The sequence below is a fragment of the Cinclus cinclus genome, chromosome 2 (genome assembly GCF_963662255.1).
Source record: "Cinclus cinclus chromosome 2, bCinCin1.1, whole genome shotgun sequence".
NCBI classification, from domain to species: Eukaryota; Metazoa; Chordata; class Aves; order Passeriformes; family Cinclidae; genus Cinclus; species Cinclus cinclus.
Genome location: NC_085047.1, coordinates 83,084,648 through 83,107,061, shown reverse-complemented (window position 1 = coordinate 83,107,061; position 22,414 = coordinate 83,084,648). Strand labels below are relative to the sequence as shown.

Below are 22,414 nucleotides of genomic sequence, written 5' to 3'. Positions count from 1 at the left end.
ATGCTAATATAATAATAGATTTGACAGTTATTTGTAATCTCACTCAATATTGGAATAAGAATTCTGCAGTGATCTGCAGGACTTGAAATGTTTTAGTCTAAATACATCACACACAAATTTTGGCAGAGAGACACCTAATGAAATATCTTTGAAATTCTGTCTAAAAGAAATGATGTACCAGTATGCATAGATGGTAGCAGGAAGAAAGGATAGCAGGATAGGAGGGAAGAAGGAAATTTTGTTTCTTTTTCCTCCCATCAGAAAGGCTGAGAGGTGGGAACAAATGCACCAATCAGGAAAGGAATGAAAGAGTCAAGATGTCCCTTAAAAAAAGAAAAAGAAAAAACCACCTTCAAGTATCTTAGAATCACTTCCTAATATTCCCATTAGTGGATTTGCTTTCACTTTTGTAGACTATTGCTGATTTTATCTAGTTCTCATTTATCCTAAACTTTTAAACGGGGAATCCCATTGGTCTGTCTGCTGAATACAAGCATCTAGGTCAAGTTAGGTGTTTAGAGGCAGCAGAGAAATTGGGAACAGCTTGGCACCCTTGATAGCCTGTGTTCCTGGGTAGGTGACCTTGACACATTAACACAGGCAGGTGTGTTCTACCTCTTGGTGCTGTGGCCCAGTGCAGCAGCATGGAGACAACAGCAACTGCAGTGTGCCCTTACTCACGTGGCATTTGATCTTCTGATTATCCCTATATCTTAGTGATCCTTTGGCACTACTGAGAGAGTCCTCTGTTCTATAAACATTGTTGCTCATATAGTCCTAACAGTTTTGGAAGACTATAGAAAGCTGTAGCCAGCAATGTGAACTCATGTTTCATGCAGGTGTACATTTTACATTAATTACTGGATCTTATTTGGTATATTGACTAGATTATGGAAGAAAAATTACTGATGTGAAATCAGTAACTGAAAGATTTTAAAATAGGCATATGAATGTAGTCAAATGTGTCATTGAGTACATTTCAAACTGTAATATGTACAATGGTACTCTCTGTGGCTTATACAATGTTTTGCATAGAATTGTAGTACACTAATGTGATGGAAATAAAATAAATGGAAAAGACATATGAAGTCATGTGCTTATCAGACGATGAAGATCTATAGGTTGTTTACATTGTGCAGGGAATATTACTTGTGAATAACTAGTTATTTTAATTTACTTTTTAATTTTATTTAATTGCTTTTGAGATATTAGCATTACCTGCTAAGCAGAATTAAAAGTTGAGAGCAATAATTTTTCTCCAGACATACATAATTATAATGTTTAGGATCTCCTGAATTAGCAAACAATACTTGCTTTATTGTATTTCATGGAAAAGTATAGCTGTTAAAAGCCCTGCCCTAATTTTGGTCTCTGGTCTTCACACGCAAAAAATTGAACTAGTTACTGGGAATGCAGTGTTGTGGTGGCTTCTAGCACACAACTGTTGCCACGAGGGTGTGAAAAGGGAGAATTTTGTGTGTGAATCCAGTGCTGTGCTTCAGGCAGCATTCTGGGCTTTTATGGTCATCAGTTCTGAAATCCTGGGTCACAGCCAGGTCTGAGGGGTGTTGCAGGCTGCATGTGGCCATGAGCCACAGCACTGAGGTTTGCTAAGTTGAAATGTGTCTTGGGGGAAAAAAGCCTTACCAAGCTTCACCTAGAATTTTTTCCCACATTAAATTGTGGTATAGCCTCAAGCGTTTTTGAGATAAAGAAAGTTAATAAATATAAGATTTTTGGTGCCACTATTCATCTTTAAACAAGGCCAGTTTATGACTTGCTGTTGTGTGTTATACTTTGTTTTTAGAGAGGGCAACTTGTGTTTAAAACAAAACATGCTGATTCTTCTGTCATGTGCTTGGAGCTATTCACAGCTTTTATTTGCCATACAACAGTTTTATTGGGTGTTCTTTATGCGTAAGAAGGAGATAGTGTGGGTGTGCCACAAGGAAAATTCTTGAAAAATTTTAGACATGTGGGTTCATGGACTTTCCTAGCCTACAGGAAAAGGAGATTGGTGTTCTTGAAATATCACTTTGCTTACTGCCTAGAGTTTTGTGAAGATATTTCCATCTGGGTTGTTCTTGGGAAATAAGTTTTCTTTGTCTCTCTATATCAGTCAGCCCACAGTAATGATTTTTCTAAAGCTGATACTTGAAAAAATACTTTGTTTTGTTTGCTTTTCTTCACCTTGATTTTTCTATCCATGAATGGGAGACTGGGTTAGTAGCCACTACTTGATCCTTTTGTGTGGTCCTACAAACATCTTGTTCACCAGTAAGTCAGCAGTATGCCTATTTATTCCTTGATGGATCTGATTCTGTTGCTTTCCTAATCTAAACTGGTTTGATTCCTATGACTTTGAACATAACATTAAATGGACCTGTTTTCTTAATTCATATCTCATTATTTCAAATCTTACATTTCGGTTTCCCCTCAGTTTTCTTTTTAGTATTTTGGAATTTTATTTCTGTGATTTGAATCTTTGTTGGTTTGAGTTTTTTTGGTTGGTTGGCTGGTTTTGTCCTCTCAGTATATGAGATTAAATGCACAGTAGTAAATTCTTAACCAGCCTCCAAAATTAGGTGTCAGTTAAGACTGTTTAGTGAAGTTGTCTGTATTGTCAGTATATTGGTTGTAAAATGTTTCACTACAGTTCTGTTCATCCTAAATTAGGTGGTTCATAAATAGTTTCTTTTGTGCTAAAAATTAAAAGCTGTGACACTCAAGTTATATTTTGTATTCTGGTATAAACTTTCGGTTTGTAGTAACATCATACCATAATTACAGCAAAGGTAGATAAAAAATAATAATATATAATATTATATAAATAATATATAATAATATATTATTGTAATAATATAATTGTAATATATATTACAGTAATATATAATTGACTTAAACTTATAAATAATAATTGCTAGAAAACTGAGAGTTATATTAATAAAGGGAAAAAAACTACAGTTCTAAGAAATTTTTTCTTGAAATTTACTCTGACTGTTGTCAGAACACTTTCAACTTCATCAAACTGGGATAAGTTTTAGGGCTAAAACCCCTAGAATTCCAAGACAGCCAGTCTCTGAATTGTGATTATTTTAGTACTTTCCAGGATGACATATTATTCACTGCCTAGGAGAAGTGTTTGTTCAATTTTATGGCACTGTGCATCATTCTGAACAATGATAAATACATGAAACAAATAATTTGTTAATTTTAGAGCAATAGTATTTGCAGAGCCTTCTTATAGGATTAAGTACTTGGAACAGAACTAATCGCATGTCTTGGATGGGTACCTGTTTTATGTTTTGTTTAGTTTAAAGGTTGTTTGTTTTTTTATTTTCAAACCTCCATAAATTCTTTCTGTTTCTGAACCTTTTAGACAAAAGGCAGAGCAGAAGCCAGTGTTGTTTGGATCCTCTAGTAACCCCATTTATCTCAACATGGGGAGTTGCAATTTGTTTTTTAAGTTTTCTTCTCTGGCATTCCAAAAATCTTAGTAATGCAGTCGTATGGTGATTCAATACGAAATGAGGTTTTGAATAAATCTGAGGGGTTTTTTAATGGAGTTTATTTGATGTAAATTACAATCAAAGCATCCTACAAAAATCTTCTAGTGTCGTATTGAGTTCAACACTATAAATATGCTTGAGTGTGTATATATTAACCTACAATTTTTCATGAGCAAAAGGTTTTTTGTTATTCCTTGGTCATTCATTTAACGTCTCTCAAATATAATCAGAGTTCTTGGAAATTTCAAGCTGGATAAATTTTGAGTGTGAATTACTTTTCTGAGTTTGTTACACAACTATTTTGCATCCGTAGAAGATGGGATCTTCTGATGTGTGTGTTGGCACTCCCTTGAGTCCCAGCAGGGAGCAAAGCAATTGTCTAATATTTAAACATGGTGAAGTGAGGCTTCTTAGAAGCTTATTCTGTCACTCCTGTGAGACTTGACAATTACTCTGTTGAGTCAGACTAATGCAACAATTCCAAATGTCATTTAATAATGATCAAACGAGTTAAGTGGAAGTCAGCTTCATACAACATAAATATCAAACATTTACACAGTACAACCACAGCTCTTTCAGTGAAACAAACCTCATTTATTATGGAGTAATACTTCCCTCTCTATGGTGTCTATATTAAACCATGTGTAGGCACATTCTTGTATGGCTAACAATGGCTTGGAGACTGGGAAATTGTCTCAACTGGCCATTTTATGTAGTCCTTGTGCCTTTCTGCAAAGGGAGAAACCATGAGAAAAGAAGGGAGAAGGCATACAATTTAGGCTTTATTCTTATATTAATATATTTTGAAAACTATCATTATAGATTATTTTTCAAGGAAACCACAGAACTGAATTGAGTTTCTTCCTTCCAGTGTTATTCAAGAAGGTTTTGTGACCTTTTTTCTTTTGCTTATTAATGCATTTTATGTGAAAGAGTTCATGAGGACAACTTGAGTGTGATATTGGGTTCATCTGCTCTATGGGGAATATACATTTGCCAGAAGATTATAAGAACAGTTTCTGCAGAGATTGCATGTTCTTGTTAAAGAACAGACAAACAGACAAAGAGATTTGTAACAAATCCATGGCTAGGATCTGCATGCAACAGGTAAAATATACCCCCTTTTACTGCTTACCACAGTCTTCTCAAAATTTGTACGTTTTGAGATACATTTAGCTTTATATAGTGAAAGGAACTGAGGAGTGAAAATAGTTTTCTCTCCTGTCCCCCCTGTTTTCTGAAGTGATATGCATCCTGTTCAGCAATTTCCCATTACTTTACTGTCCTTCTCACCTGCAGATTCTGTGTGTGCATTGTCTGCTCTCTCCCTCTCTGTGTAGGAAAAGCACATTTCCCTGTGCCTGGCTGAGGCCTCTTAACAGTTGACAAAACCTAGTGCTCTATGCTGCCAGCCCTAATTTTTCCTCCTCCTTACTGAAAGTACCTCTGGTTTTCCACAGATGCCAGCCAAGATAAAATTATCTGTTTGAATGTCAGAAAGGCAACGTGGATATCTATGTGACTCCTTAGCATCTGACTATACAGCAGTTCAGCAAATTTAATTTTCAGAGGAATGAGATGTTAGACAAATGTTTAATATTTACATTTATACAGGGTGATTTTTTCCACACTATTAAAAATGAGAAGCAAAAAGTTTCGATATTTAGTAAAATTTAGATTGCTTTATTTGATGCAGACGGCACAAGCAGCTTCTTTTTATAGTATGGTTTTCTTTGTAGTAGTCAATAATTGTTATTTTTTTGTTGTCAGGGTTTTGCCAGGTAAGCAGTGGTGGTCAAAAAACATCCGTGGGACCGCTTGTGTGAAATTTTCAGACAATTTGTTAAGCAACCATCTTGTTTTGGTAGATGAAGAAAAGCAGAAATGGGAATTCTGGTCTTAGCAGATAGGTTGCAACTGATTACACAAAGGCAGGAAATCTGATTTTGCAAAATCATTCACACTGTGGGAAAACCTCGTTTTACAAACTGGTAGTAAATACAACTTACTTAGAAAACACAATATTCATAACAGGGGGATTTAAACAGAATGGTTTTAATCATATATTTCCCTTTTTCTGGTTTCATGTATTATCTAAGTATTCTGGTTTATATAAACTCCAAAACTTCTATAATTAACACAAATCTTTTATCAATTATCACAACACTGTGTTTAGAGATGGAGTTCTGGGTCTTGCTGATGTACAGGACTTCCTAGTCTGGCTTCCTAAAGTTTGGATCTATGCTTTCATGCTGAGTGGGTGCTGAACACCATCCCATCCTCTGGTAAATGGTCTCATCATGGCCCAGTGTGGGACTGGACATGTTCTTGTGTGTAAGTCACAGAACATGCTGAGTTGGAAGGGACCCAGTAGGATCACTGAGTCCACCTCCTGGCCCTGTGCAGGACATCCCAAGAGTCCCATGTCATCCCACGTGTCTGAGAACATTGTCCCAATGCTTTTTGAACTCAGACAGGCTTTGTGCTCTGACCACTTGCATGGGGACCCTGTTCCTGTGCTCAACCACCTTCTGTGTGAAAAAAACATTTTCCTGATATCTAACCCAATGATTGGAGTGGGTGAGTGGGAGAGCCAGTGAAGTGAAGGGAGAAAAAAATTATCCTTGTACTTAACTGATAATGTAGATGCTACTGAACTGACTGGCTTGGCAGCTTTTGGCTTTGTTCCCCACTGAGCAGTAGGATTTGTCCTCCATCTCTGAAGCAGCCAAACCGGCTTTAAAATGTGTGGTCTTTTATGTTCTTTTCTCCCTGCATGAACCCAGTGAAATGCAGTTGCTCTGTTTTCAGTCCCTGTCAGCCACAGAAAAGTGACAAATCTGATAAGTTTGCAGCAATGTTAGTGCAGATTTATACGCTATCAAGAAGTGAGAACATCTATCAGTTCATTGTCATATGTACCCTTTGATTTACATGGAATGTTTTCCACATAAGTTTCTCGGTGACCTTTTAGAGAAAAGGTGAAATGGCAAATATCTTGGAGAAATGCCTCGGCAACTTTCTGGAGACTTGAATTTGGTGCTGCATCATGCTCACAGCCTATGCTGTTTAAAGAGCAGTGACTCACTACACCCCTGACCTAGCCCTGACACCCTGGTGTCAGGTTCCCTGGAGCACTGCAAAGGGTGCATGGTCCAGGCATGCACTCTCCTCTGTCCCGATGGTGAAAGGGACCTGCTGTGGCAGCTCAGGAGCTGAGAGAGGGACCTTGCAGTGGGCCTTCTGGTCTCTTCTAAAAGGCAAAAAAATGGCACACAGGCAACCTTGGTCCTGGATAGAGCTGCATTGGTGTGGTTCCTCGAGACAGCAAGTTTTAAGGAAACACATCACCTGAGGTACCTGCACTACAGCTCTTACCATCCCTTGATACTTTTTGAAGCCTGGGTGACTGTCACCTGTATAGTAGGAGCTGAATATACAGTGGTCAGGAAGACTTAGGAGTTTGAGTCTCTTGCACACAGTCTATGTTTTTGAGGGAGGAAAAAATACAGGAACCTCCATTTGAAAATCTGGTTTGGCACGAAATCCCTGCAAGAGCGTGGTTAGGATTATATCTTGAGAGATGAATTTATTGAACCTAAGGGCACAAGAGAGGATTAGGTAATTTAATTCCCTCCTTTTCCCTAATGACTGTATAGAGTGCTGACACTCGTTTCGCTTGGGGAAGATGACCTGTACACAGAAGAGATTAGATTGTGAGGTGAATTTTTTAACACCTCCTACTGAAAACAAAGTGTTTTTTCATAAAACAAATAATATTTTTCGTGGGGCATAATGGCACTCCTATGAAATCAGAGGCATTGTCACTCAAGTGGGACATGCTGGTTTATGAATTGGTCTCACAGATGGGTCCCAGATTTCGCACTCTTCTCAAGGCAGCAGGGTGATGATTTTCAAGGCTCTTACAAGTGAGACAACCTAACTACATGGAAAACAAAAGCCAGTAGGAATTGTTGTGTTTTAACTTTTCAGAATAGCTAGGTACTTTGCTGCTGATCTTGAGATGCTAACTTTAGCTATCTAATTTTTAAAACATATTTGTCAGTTCAGTTTTCCCTGGGAATTCTTACATGACAGATGAATGTACAGATGATGAAGCAAAAAATTACTGTAAATTAGTAGGATTTATTTCTGAGAGGCCATTGCATTTTGGTATATTTCCAAATTAAATGTGCAATTTTATTTTTCATTATATTTTTTTCATTGTCATAATACTTTCAATTTTGTACAACAGGGTAATTTTCATTAAAAGCATAAGGCCTTTTTAAACTACAGGCTTACTTAATTTGTGTGGGTAAGGAAAGGTTGAACAAAAACAATCACTAATTTCCCTTTTAGTTATCCCAGTATTATTTAATCTTTATCTCTAACCTGTTTATAACTGTAGTCGTGTGAATGTGAAAAACTATCAATTTCTTTAAAGCTAACTGTACTTTGACTTTGGTATTAGACTACACTTTGTTATTCTCTTCATGACACCAACAGAACGGGAATGTCCCACAGCATGGCTGCAGCCATGGCTTCCATATATTATTGTAAGGAGACAGCTGTTGTGGGACTGGAGTCAGAGTCTTGTAATGTTCTTCCACAGCCCTTCTTATTCTCCTCATCACAGTGTCAAATAAGGGCTCGGTGTCAGCTGAGAGAGGATTTGCCTCAGATGGATCTTGTGAGAGATTGAAGAGCAGTGGAGGGTTGTGATGGGTTACACCATCCCCAAAACATGGACAGATTCCTCTTCTGAAACAGGCCCCAGAGGCTTCTGGCTGTAATACTGGAGTAGCATAATGAGCTTTCCATACAGTGCCACCTGTCACAGAAAAAACACATTTGAGGAGCTTAATGCCATTAGGACCCGGGGCATGTTCCCTGAAAGGTTGGTTCATGTTTAAGTGTTTAAGGTCTCAAGGGGAAACTTAAGTCATGGCTGCTGCATACAGGGAAAAGGTGTTGTGGAAGCTGGCAGGGATTCACATGGTTTTTGTGGCTCATGGGTACACCTCAGCTCTGGGTACCATGTGCAGTATATGGATGCTTAATCCAGGGTTTTCAGTACAGATGAAGTCTGCCACTTTCTTGTTACCCTTTAAAACTTTTCATGACTCTTGAGGGGAGTGGGGGTGGAATGGAGAATGTAGTCCCCAGTTTCTGGGTATATACATTGATAGGTGGTTCTTCTGGCTCTGCATGTCTGAGTGAAGAAGTGCATTTAGGCAGAAACTGACCACAGCTTATTTCTCTGCTCATATTCCAGCACACTTCCAAAAAAGGTGGCAATTGCAGGCACTTAAAATAGTAAAATCTGGAGTCTAGTTGTAAGTTAACATGAAGAAGGCAAATAGTTCACAGCTTTAGAGCTTGTACTTCATCAAGCCCTTGTACTGACCATGAGATAAGCACAGGCTTATAACTTGTGGTGAAAAAGTGCTAAATTACTTGGACTACAGCTGAATGCAGTTCATCAGGATATTTTACTTCTCCCTCTCCCCTCTGTTTTCTCCTATTCCTTACCCCACATTTAGAAAGGACTGCACTGAACTCAGAGGTGAGGATGTGCCCAGCAAGAAGACAGCAATTAGACACTATGTTTGAAAAAGGAGACACGAAGAAAGGGGACATTCACCACTTGGAGTCACTTCTATGCTCAGAGCATTAAAGAGCTGACAACTGCATTTTCCCTACATAGAATTTTCTCTTTGGTTCAATGGAGCCAGCTGAACTTTTCTCCCTTTCTTCTCTTGTGTCCAGAGTTGTTTTTCATGTCTGGAGCCTGCAGCTTTATTCTTCAGTTTCTTTCTCTTGTCACTACGCTAGAACAATATTTTGTGAAAAAAAATATATTTTTTTTAACTTCTTAGAAGATGAAGAGGAATAAATAACATATCTTAGATTAAAATATCAATTTGCTGGCTAGCTGGCTGGCTCTGTACCTCTCTATTTTCACCACACAGTTTCCACATCCTGCTTCTGCACTTTTATGGAGGGATGCTCTCTCAATGGTTCTGAAATGTTTTGGTGTAAGAAAATAAAGATAAATGTTATATATCTCAATTTCTGAAATTGTGAAAGAAAGGATAAAGAATGCTTTCTGAAGGAAAAAGGGTTAGAGCATGGTGTTGATTTTGCCAAGGTTGTGGGTTCAATCCCCAGATGGGTCACTTCCTTAAGAGCTGGACTTGATGATCCCTATGGGCCCTTTCCAGCTCAGAATATCATGGATCTGTAAATAAAGATAAAATCTTTTAACTTCCTGACAGCTTGCTATGGCAGAGAGATACTCCTTAGGCCTGTTTGAGTATTTCTTTGCTGCTGTCTGGATGTGCTCTGCATCCTCATGCTTATCCCTGTCTTGTTACTAAGTTAGTCTCGTGGCAGAAGTGCAAGCATCCTCTGTGATATCCAGGTGCCCAAAGCATGGGATTTTCTTCTTATGTCTGGTGGTCAGGCAGCACAGATATCTGTTAAAAGGAGTTAAAAAGCACTCCCTGGGACATGCATTTTTTTCTGAGTATCTAGCTCTAGTTGGAGTGCTGTTGTGACATTGCTAAAATAACCATTTATTATATGAGATGGACAGATAGTCTTAGCTAGATGTACCTAGAAAATTGTGATCAGTGCTCAGAAAAACTGAATTAAGTAGTCATTCTTTTCCATAAATAATTTAGCTGAATTCTTTATTATTTATACACTGTATGGCAATTTGGAGTAGTGAGTGTAGAGTGTCTGGGGAGAATTGTTCAAATTCTGCTAAATTTTAACATTCACTTTTCACAGGTGCAAATAATTCCTGGAGTTGCAGAGTGGGAGACACAAAAGTCCTTGTTAGTTCCCTTAGAAGGATATAGTGAGGCTGATTTTAATTAACCTGTGTTGGTGAGATGAGTAGACAGCTGGGTTACAGAAGGATAAAAGAAAAAAGTACGGCAATAGAAATCAGTGCTGATAAAAGCAGTGGGGGTTCCACTCATCTCCAAGAGGAAAAGAGGGATATACAATTTGCTACTGAAGTAGTTCTGACAGAATCTGAAGGGTGCATATGCATGTTAGGGCAGCATGTTAATTTAATATATCCAAGGGAAAGGAAACCTGCTGCTTCAATCCAAACATGTCTCAAACCTTCTCGAAACAATCAATCAGTTTAATGAGCAGAAAGAAATGGACTGTCACTAATAAGACTTATGGTACAGAGGTAAAGGAAAGGACTCTAATATATAAACAAAGATTCTTCTGGCTTCAGTGCAAGCCTTAAAAGATAGGTCATGCCTGGGTGACATCAAGACATGGTGGCTTTGTATCCAGGCTGATCAAGAAAGAGATGCTAACAGATAATAAACATATAATGTGAGGGTGACATACTAGCAAATGAACTAAAACTAACTCTGTTGGCCAGCCCCATCAGAAGAAATTGCAGTTAGAGCAAAGAACCAAAATTTTCTGGCTGAAAGCTGAGCTACATATTTGATTTGTCTTTTATATGCACAGAGCATGGCATTGTTTCCAGGTCCCTTGCCAAAAATAGTTCAATGGGAAAAATTGTAGAAAGGCATGCATAAGAAATCTAGATGTGCACATGGCTTCATAGGAACATGAAATGCCACAAAATCCACTTTTCATCTGCATGTTGTATGCATGGCTACTTAAGTAGAACTTGCGTAGCTTAGAAGAATAAGCAATTTAATGTAGGTAAGGAAAGCCTCAAAAGAACCTGAAAAACAATTCTTCAAATGTCTCGTTTGATTGGAGTATGAATTTAACCTCTCACTAAGGAAGTGTGGCATAACTCTTCCAGCAGGAATATTATCCAGGAATTGGGGCAGTCAGAGACAGCTTGCTCTGCCCAGAGAGAACTTTCTGTGTTCACAGAAAATGATGTGCATTACAGAGAAACAAAGAGAGATCTCAAAGAATAGTGAGAGATTCTTCAAGATCTACTTCCCAGGAAGCAAACCCCTTCATCTCAGGCAAGGAAGGATAACTAACAATGAGGCCTTGCAGAACTGAGTTTGAGACAATGAATGTATTCCATACATATATATATGTATGTATGTGCAAATATGCACTTCTACATTATATTCTATTGGAAGCTAGAGGACATCACATAATTTCTGACCCGCAGGAGGGGTATGTTTATACTCACTGTCCTTCTGGTGCCAGCGCACTGCATGCAGAAACACACCGCAGTAGTGGAACAGGAACTCGTGCCTGGAGTGCTGCTCTGTCCCCTGCAGCAGGGGCAGCAAGGTGTGCCCATCCATGACCCTGATGAAGAGGACCAGAGTCACCAAACAACTTCAAAAAATTAAGTCTGCAGCTGAAGCATGAGAAGTACTCACTCTATGTGTGCAGCATTAAGATTTCAAGTGTCATCACTAAACCAAGGTGCTGTTAAGCTAATGAGCCCTGAGATTTTTAATTGGGTGAATGTGTAGAGACCAGTAATTAGCAGTTACTAGAAGTTTTTGCATTTACAGCTAGTTCACACATCCTGCCTGGGGAGATCAGACACCATTACTGTAATTTTCCTGGAAGTGATAACAATAGTGAATACATAGTTCACAGGTTTTAATTTTGTTACCTGAAATGGAAATTCCCAACAGCTCTGTGAGCTCCAGGCTTTATAAAAATAACTAAAAAAAAAAGAAGCCACTTACTGAATTGCCTAGCAATTCAGTTACAATCTGGGTTGTAGCTGAGTTTAGTTACAATCTACCAGTACTTCTATGCTTTTTGCTGAAATGGCTTAGCCACCCACACTTTCTCATGTCCTTTAGAGAAGTCTGCTTTTTTCAGTCATCTTAGTGTCCCAAAAAAACAAAATTTATTTTCAGTGATATATATATATATACACATATACATATATATATATATATACATATTCATATATATATATAGTGATATAGCTAACTGAGATAGCTAAAATGGCCCTTGATTTAAAAATTGGGTTTTTTTTCTTTGCCTTTTTCACATAAGCAGATAAGATGGGCAAACATGTGCCCCTGAAAGAAAGAAAGAAAGCTAGAGATTTGCCTGGTTTAGAAACCAAGAGAATTTAATGTGTGGCTGTTAGGATGCATGACACCGTCAGCTTCTGTCTAAATAAAGAAAGAGAAGCAATATGGTTTATGAAGCTACTTCTGTACCTGTCCTGAGGCACTGCCCCTCCAGCCAGTTGAACTACTGTAGGATAAATGTCCATAAGGCTTGTAGGTTCATCAATAACTGTGCCTGCAGGCAGCACTCCTGGCCATCTAACTATACCTGGAACACGGATTCCTCCTTCCCATCCTCCCATTCCTTTTCCACCTGTTATAGAAGGGGTAGACGTGTCAAGAAGATAAAAGAAAAGAAGATACCAGATCTTTATTGCATATATATATATATATAAATGTTTCAAAACTTTAAGAATATTTCAAGCACTTTGAATTAAAACCTACTAAATCCTGGAAAACAGCAGACTGTCATTCAGTAGTGGCTTTTCTCATTATTTGTATGTGTGGCTTATTTGTCTGCTTGTTTTTAATAGTTCCCAACAGCAAGAGTGAGTTTTACAGATATTTATTAATTAAACTATTTTTTTTAATCTTGCTAGTTTTTCTCACTGACATAACCCTTGTTCTGCTGTATGTGGACATAAATAGTTATGTCTATTATTGATATCTAAAGTGATACTGTATCCTCTCATGCCTCCTCTCTAAACAGACATGATTTCATCATTGGACTCTCATGTTGAACTTCCTAATCACATTTCTCTTTCCCCTCTGGAATCTCCTGTTACTCACATACTTACATTTAGCTAGTGGAATTCCTCAGATCAGATTCTAAGCTATTCAAGTGAGCCTCTGGGCCCTTTTGCATCTGTTGCTGGCATGGAAGAAGTAAAGGCTAATTTAGGACTGTGTGTGGGTGGATCCCAGCTGTATCAAACATGGTTGTGTGGCTCATCAAGTAATTTAGTACTAGGCAATGTGCATTGTGATGCTGAGCAAGGTCAATGGGCACGTCTCTTCCTCTGTAGGGAAGCATGTGATGGATGCAGCTTTCAGACTTCATTACACAGTAAATGTCAAGCTGACTGAGATGTCACAGTGGCTTTTCAAGGTTTAGTAATCTGGAGGAAGCACACACAAGAGATACCACAGATCTTCATTTCCACAGAGCTTTTGTCACTGTGTTGTAAGCCAGTCATAGGGAGTTTAGAAAAAACTTCTATAGGATGGGTGAGAAACTGGAGAACTATAGTAAGAAAAATAGACATCATGATATCTGCCAGTGTTGACACCAATAATCAGTAGAAAAAAACCTTTTGAAATTCAACAAAGGCAAATGCAGGGTCCTGTATCTTGGGAAGAATAAACCCATGCCCCACTACAGGCTGGGGCCGACCTGCTGGAAAGCAACTCTGCAGGGAAGGATCTGGGCGTCCTGGTGAACAACGAGCTCTCCATGAGCCAGCAGTGCCCTTGGGGCCAAGAAGGCCGAGGGTATCCTGGTGTGCATTAGGAAGAGCATTGCCAGCAGATTGAGGGAAGTGGTCCTGCCCCTCTGTTCACCCCCAGCCCTATGAATAGCTGATGCCCTGACTTTGTTTCAGCCCTACAATTCAAGATTATAATCCCATCATATAGTTTATTAAGTATAAACTGGATATATTTTTGTCCGTTATTCTTTTGTAAAGAAAAAGTCTTATGCATGCACAAGCTACTAAAATTTTACCTTTATATATCCCATTCCATCCACCCAACTGAGAATTTCCTCTGTGAGCCTCTAAGAATCCTCCATGATCAGATGCAAAATAAATGAATGTGGTATTCTTCAAGTCCTCTTTGTCAATAACATCCAGAAGCCTCCCTATAAACAAAGCAAAACATCATAATTACATCAGCAGATGCAGTCAGTATTTTTAGGTCTTGACTCCACATTCAGTAAGACTGAGTCTTTCCATTTGCCTGAATGAGTTCTGTTATGAATTATCACATTCATTACAAAGGGACTTTGACAAATTAAAGAGATGAGCAGTCACCAGCCATGTGAAGTTTAACAAGGGAAAGTGCCTGATTCTGCACCTGAGAGAAAGCAGTCCTTGTTATGTGTACACACTGGGGAAGGAGATGCTGGAAGGCAACACTGCAGAAGGAGACCTGGGTGTCCTGGTTGGTGGCAAGTTGAACATGAATCAGCAGTGCCCTGGCAGTCAGAAGGGCCAACCCTGTCCTGGGGAGCATCACCAGCTGGGCAAGGGAGGGGATTGTCTCACACTGCTCTGCACTGGGGCAGCCTCACCTTGAGTGCTGGGGGCAGTTTGGGGATGCCACAACCTAAGAAAGGTATAAAGCCATTAGAGAGCATCCAAAGGAGGGCCATGAGGATGACGAAGGGCCTTGAGGGGAAGCTTTATAAGGAATGGCTGAAGTCACTTGATCTGTTCAGCCTGGAGGAGAGCAGACTGAGGGGAGACCTCCCTGCAGTTTTTCAACATCCTTATGAAGGGATAATGTAGGAGCAGACAGTGATCTCTTCACTCTGACGACTAGTGACAGGACCTGAGGAAATTACATGAAGCTGTGTCCAGGGAGGTTTAGGTAAGATAGCACAACAAAGTTTTTCACCCAGAGGGTGGTTGTGCACTGGAACAAGCTCTGCAGCAAAATGGTCACAACACCAGCCTGACAGAGTTCAGGAAACATTTGAACAATACTCTCAGGCACATGCTGTCATTCCTGGGATGTCCTGCACAAGGGTAGGAGTCAGACTTTGATGATCCTGTTTGGTCCCTTCCAACTCAGCATATTCCATGATTCTATGAAATGGTAAGCTCCCAAGAGAAAGCTGATGAATTTATGTTTATAACATTTGTTTCTGTTGTCTATAAAAAAAGGTAAATAAAACCAATTGGAAAATAAACGAGTGACAGTTTTATTCAAGCTATAAAAGTACTCTGTCAGCTTTGTTCCATAGATTCTGAATCAAGAACATTCTTCACTGTGACTTGGAGAGTTTTGTCCTCACTAGCTGCTGTCCTGTTTCAACTATATGTTCTTTATATCTTGACTTCTGCTATCCAGCTCTGCTTACAGAGCCTGTGTTTGAAGGTGGCTGGTGCCAAAACAGGAAAGAGGAACATGGCTGAGCTCTCTGGTTCAACTGGATCTTGCAGGAGTTTTCAGCCTGTCCATTGAAAACAATCAGGTTCCTCTCAAATTGCCATCTTTAAGACATGATTATTGGAGGAAAAAGGGTTCAGGGATTGAATCGTAGGCTTGACAGGAGGCAATTACTTTGTTAATAGAGTTTTCATTTTTGACAAAATGCAAACAGCAGCTCTCTCTCTCTCTCTCACTGAAAAGAAAAAAAAATAAGTAAAGGCTAAGTTTTTAAAACAAGTTAACCAATCAGAAATTTAACCTGATTGGTCTCCAAGAGCCTAGATTATGACCTGAGGCTTCACTGACTTCACACAATTTATTAAGCGAAACTCCATAACTTTCTAACTTGGACTTTTGGCTAGGAGATGGTTCTGATTTTTTTTTGCTTTTAATAAAAATTAATAAGTACACAAAACAACCATCATATAACATAATATTCAGCAGCATCTCTTTGCATCTTTTAAGACCAGAGCTGGAGAAATATCATACATTTTGATTAACAACATGATCAGTGACACATTTGGTTATTTGACTGCATTTAACACTTCAGCATACAAGCATGTAATTTAAAAGTAGATAAAGAACAAATCACTTCAAGGAAAGTTTAAGCTTTCATCATAAGAAAATAAAAAAATAGGTACTGTGTGGTTATGGTATGGCAATCTCTGAAACCAACTGTGTAACCAAGGTGAATTGACTGATTTTCACATATGCCAAAAGGGAGTGTGGTGATCGCCCCTTTAATGTCTTTTCCACATCCAAGTGAATTAAGAATCTTTAAGACCCACACTTACCCACCATCCAGTCCATCTCCTCTACATTATCTCCATATAGGCCATGCCTGCTTCTTCCCTGAAACTTCTCTGTGGTGATGAGAGGGGTGTGAACATGTAAAAGGGAAACAAAGAGAAGAAATGGTCTATGCTTGTTCCTGAAATAGAAGAAAACAACAGTCATTTATCTTCAAACTGTCATTCAACCCAACATATAACAGTGGTATTGCAGTTACTCTCTCAATTTATATTATATTGTTGTGATCTAAACAATTTTTATTTTGGCATTTTTTTTTTTTTTTTGGCTTTGAGGTTTTGGGAGAAGAAAGGATTAAAATACACCCCACAAAGATTTTTTTTTTCTGGTTAAGACCAAAACAGTAATGGGTCTTTCTTTTTCCAGCTTCATATTAGACATGTGACAAACATTAAACAAACAACTAGAAGAGGTCATAGCCAAAAGACTGACACATTCCTGGAAGAAAGGAGAACAGAACTCACTTGCATAAACTTTAATATGGATGTGCATCACTGAACATATGAGGTATCCTCATGGAAGAGGCAGATGTTATACCCACAGTGAAACCATATGGCCTCAACATCAAGCCAGATAGGATATCCTAAGAGCCTGAGATTACCTATGCTCCAAGTTTTAGAGAAGGAATTCACATTACCTCAAATTTCCTTTAAAAAACAAACACACAACCCCTAAATCCTGACAGAAATATGGATATGCCCAGATTTAACACACAAATTCTTTTAAAAACTTCGTGGTTTTTTCATTTCCAATTGAGGTTACTGATAATAAATGAAGGACATCTTTGAGAAAAAAAGTAAACAAACCCCACAAAACTAAACAAAACTCACTATTACTCTCCTGTTTGTAAAACATTAACTTCATGTGACACTTTCTATGACAGTCCATTCACCACCCTAAGATCATTTTTCTCTTCCTGATGGCAGAAGGCACAGTATTTGGCCAGGACCCCTTTGTATTTCTTCCTCCCCACCAGTCTGCTCCTCACCTCTGCTGATTACCTTTCAATGAATGCAATTGCCTCCTTCAGCATATTAGAAGTAGTTGTTTGTAGGTTCATCGGTTGTTCAGTGATATCATGGTTTCTCATCAGGATACAGTTCCAGTACTTGGTGAAACCATAGCTGGAGAACCAGGAGATGAAATGAAGGAGACCACAGATGGCCAGACAGATTATCGTTTTCCATTTTACTGGGAATAAATTGGCAAGTTTTCCAATCACAAGAGTAAATACTGCAGAGATGATCATCTGAGTGTGAAACCAATATGTATCTTGCAAAGACTTGGCCAATTCAGGGTCATCTGTGCCTTGACACTCATTCACAAGGGTAAAAGGCATACCATAAAAGTAATCAAAACCATGATTTAAAGGATGGTGGCAGTGATCATGGCGAGTTCTGCAGTTCACACCCATATGCCACTTCCCTGGAAATAAAAAACAAAGATCTTAAATCCAATATTAGGGTGTGTCTTCCTGTATTTTTCAGTTAAGGTGCAGCCAAGGGAGGAGTTGGTGTGGAATGGGGACAGACTCGGGGAGCAGCAGTGCACCATCCCTTCAAATACTGAACCCTCATTGATGAGGTCCCCTCTCAGCCATCTCTTATCAAGGCTGAACAGGCCCAGCTCCGTCTTCCCTCATAGGAGAGATGCTTCTGTCCCCTAATTATCTTCATTATTGATTAATAAGTTAAACAATACTGGACTCAGTGCTGACCCTTGGAGACACTACTGGTGACAACTAGACCCTGTGGCACTGATTATGACGCTCTGGGATCAGTTGTTCAGCCAGTTCTCAACCCACTTCCCTGTCCACGCATCCAGTCCACACTTCCAGAGTTTGCCTATGAGGATGTTGTGAGAGACAGTTTTAAAAACCTTGCTGAAAACATTATCATTAAGATACTGTGCTGAAATTGATATAATTAAAACCACTGGGGTGTCTTGGTGCCAACAGGCAGATGATATTTATCTGCTCTAATACAACAGTGAATATCTCTGTTGGTTCACCCTGAAGCAATCTGTACTGGGCAAACAGGATTCTTTCCTTTGAATTTACTTCCATTTGCAGTGTGTATTTATGTATTACATACACCTCATTTTGGATTTACCAGATACACTGTACTCACATTGGACTTGTGGATAGTGTTCCAAAAACCCTGCTGATTTTGAAAGTTATGCATACAAGAAAATCTAGTTTAGATGATTCTGGACATTTTGACAAAAAAAAAAAAAAGCATTTACAGAAGTAACCTAATTAGAATAGCAAAAAATGAAAAAGCAATAACTTTCTTTGTCTCTTACCTACAAGTGCTGTAGAATAACCTTGCTGGCAGAGTATTCTGGCAAAAGTAGTTTCATTTGGTGGTAGACCCCCTGAACCACCATTCCAGAAAAGAACCTGCCGTTGAGTGCTGGATGCCATGCCTAGAGAGGAATAATAGCCTTTAAAATAAAACAAGCTAGATTTCAGATTTCCAGTCTTCTCAGATTGTACTTTCTAATGAATAGGATTCAGTTGCCTATGCCTATTCCTTTTTTATAAGCCATTTCCTATGGCTTAAGATACTCTGCTTGACCTCCAAAATTATGTCTTTTCCAAGTTCCATGTCATCATATGCTAGTGCAATGCAGATGCCTCAGCTATGCTGGGGTGTCTACAAATGGCAGGAAAATACTTACATTTAGATACTAGACAACTTCTTACAATCTTCTTGCAAAAGTTCTATCAAAATATGATGTTAACAAAAAAAAAAAAGCAAATAAGTTTTATCGAGAACAAAAAGGCTTATAGGGTTAGGGGAGCACACTTCTGAAATGTACAGTCCATAATTACATTTCTCCTTAAGCGAGTCAGAGCCACATCAGAAACTACCCTGATTATTACTGCTTTGTGCAGTGGTTGAAGTTTCTGTCATAAATTTACATGGCTGAAGTAAATCTGTTTTAAAACACAACTGCTGACAGCTGTTTACAGTCTGACACATTTCACTGTGAAAAGGTTTCTCAGGATATTGAAAATACTGCATTTAATAGAGTCCTCATGCCACTGAACATACAACATCACACAATTTTCTTTCTTTTTCTACCTCTGGGTGCTTTGTACTGTTTAGATTTTCATCCATTTTTGTGTCGTCATTCAGCCACACATAATGTGTTTTACATGGGGATTTTCCCATAGAAATCAATCATTAGTCATCTCTAATTTTTTGCCCATTTCACTGAGGCTCCAAACCCCAAGATTAACTGTTCTTTAACATGGTTTATTTAAGGGGATTTTTAATATCAACAATGACTAGACTAACTGCAGCAAACCATTGGACAGAGGCCCAACCTGTTCTGATAGGGTATCTGCCAGTCAGGAAAGCGGCTCTGCTTGGAGTACAAACAGCCGCTGCAGCAATGTGCTGAGTAAGTTTCACTCCATCCTTTGCCAGGCCATCAATGTTAGGGGTCCTAAAGAGAAAAATCCCATCTCTGATAAAAACATATTGCACAGAAATTCATGGCATACTGCTTCTCCTAGTTTTGTTGAGCATATCACCACCAAATTAACAAATATCTGTTTACCTACAACTCAGTTAGAGAAGTTCAGTGTTTTATATGTATTTTTGAGATACCTTGACTCCTTAGAAATGAGCTTTGCATGGGCATATGTTTTTTTACTAATAAGTAAAAAAAAGGGAGGGGAAAAGACAAGGTATCTCAGGTATGTCCCACAACAAAAATCCCATGCAGCGTAGGAAACAAGAGTCTGTTCACAGCACAACATCCAAGACAATAATAGTCTAGAACAACATTGTCTCATTCTGTCTATCTACAGATTGGATAACTATGCTAGGGATAAATGTATCACATAGGCTGATCTGTCATTTCATAATAAGTCTACTAGAGTTGTTAATTGATATTAAATTCTAATTTCATTCCTTCATATTTCAACCCTGGAATTATAGAAATTTATGTATTACACTCATGCCTGAGAAGTACAGTACACAGAGGCATTTGCAAAGTTCTAAGTCCCAGAAAGTTTCTCAAGCATGCTTGTTTAATTATTACTCCAGTAGGAACTACCGTAGAACATGCATTTTGTACATAGTTTGAAAAGAAGTGCAACTAGATAAACTAATAAGTGAATAATAATTTTTCATGCTAAGTATCATCAGTAGGCTTTTAAAAATTAAATTCACCAGGAAGGGATATTCTTTTTCATACCTTATTGTATCATTACCATAGCAACCCACATCTCCAATACCAAGATCATCAGCCAGTATCAGTAAAAAGTTAGGTTTTGAAGGATGTAATGCACAGGTTCTTGGAAACAGGCATAAAATTAGCCAAATTTTTAGGTAGGTCCTAAAAGCAAAATTAGAGGTAGCATTACAAAAAAACAATTGTAAGTTTTACAATAGACTTTAAACTATTATTCTTAAAGTTTTATGGGGACTCAGTATAGCTGCAAACAGTGACCAAAGAGTGCCAGAAGATGGAGCTCCTGAGTATGTACAGAAGTCCTTGAATTTTATAATATTAGTATCATTTTCTGGGGTCATAGTTGTTTATTATTATTATTATTATTATTATTATTTTACACAGGATTTTTGTGTCTGCATTTTTTATTGATATTTGCAATGATCTCTGCAGATGTGCCCAGTAGAAAAAGTGGTTGAATAATTACAAATGTCCTGAGGCACCCCCTGTATGGAGCTGTAAGATGCTTCTGTTAAGGCTCCTGGAATGAGTGGGACAGGAGCACAAAGGTGATTGGCGTGGAGTCATGCTGGCCATTATGGCAATGGCTTGTTTGTGGCATTTACTGCACCCCTTGTGACACACAGTGTCTGGAAAGTGCTCCTTAAGCCACGGGACCATCTGCAAAATCAAGGTGCAGCAACAGGCTTGAACCTGATTATCTTCCTAGGAGACACTAAGAATACCTCTGCTCATTTGAGTCGCTCAAAGTGTTTGCAATTAGAAGCTTACAGATGTTCACCTGAAGTAAAATACAGATGCTAGAACACATCTGACTGCTAATTCATTAGTAGATACTACATTAGTTCATTAGTAGAAACTACAATATGATAAATAGAGAGTAAGTGTACTATACCATAGATTAGATATACTCCTAAATCACCATGTCTTATAAAAATAGGCTCATAGGTTTTGAAATACCAATAGAACCAAACCTTCTAGTATTAGCTACTATCAAACTATTAAATCCTCATTAAGCTGGGGTGGTGGTAGCAGGGAAAATGTGAGATTATCTGCCTACATTTTCTTAAGCACAACACCTAAAATCCGGGAAAGAGCCTCAGTGGATACCTTTTCTTACCATTGATTTCCCAGGTAAACTTCATAGTTTTCCATTTTATGAAACAGGTACATAGTTGGTCATATGAATTCTGATGAAAAAGGAAGAAATCTGAACCCAGAACTTCTGGTGATTTCACAGTTTTGCAAGGTCTGGTCTGTTTCCAGCTGCTGCTAACTCTGGAGGGGGGGAAGAGAGGGGGGGCTTGTGAGAATTTGGAAAGAAGGCAAAACGTTAATAGCTTTAAAACAGTGCTAGAGGTGCCTATTACTCAATACACGCACAGAACGGTTGGTGCTCCTGAAAGGAATGTTTTCAACATTTTGCAAATGAGGTAAAACTATTATCTCACTTTTTACTTAACTTCAGTTCAACTTTTAGGGGAAAAATCTAACCTTTACTGGTAGCTTATAAACTACAGAAAAATATGTCAAATAAAATCCATCCTGGAAACTAATATTGTCACTGTTATTCTTAGGAAAGGGGCTGTATTGTTCTTTGGTTTAGATGCATCTAGTGCATTCAAGAAGGTGTATCTATCTGAATAGTTAGAAATAGTTCTGAAAACTAGAAACTAGAAGTTTCTAGAAACATAAAAACCTCTATGACTATTTCCTTAAAAG

At 38.4% G+C, this 22,414-nt stretch overlaps 1 protein-coding gene across 1 annotated transcript; it reads right to left on the bottom strand.

Moving 5' to 3' along the window:
• Window positions 1-7,981: 7,981 nt before the first annotated feature.
• LOC134057900 (arylsulfatase D-like) lies at window positions 7,982-21,865 on the bottom strand. The gene is made up of 11 exons (XM_062514943.1): window positions 21,813-21,865; window positions 20,696-20,836; window positions 19,818-19,939; window positions 18,788-18,928; window positions 17,485-17,908; window positions 16,468-16,604; window positions 14,244-14,378; window positions 13,665-13,763; window positions 12,671-12,833; window positions 11,668-11,789; window positions 7,982-8,340 (listed from the first exon to the last, which is right to left on the bottom strand). The coding sequence occupies exons 1-11, from the start codon at window positions 21,863-21,865 to the stop codon at window positions 7,982-7,984; spliced, it is 1,896 nt and encodes a 631-aa protein (XP_062370927.1).
• Between the last annotated feature and the right edge of the window lie 549 nt (window positions 21,866-22,414).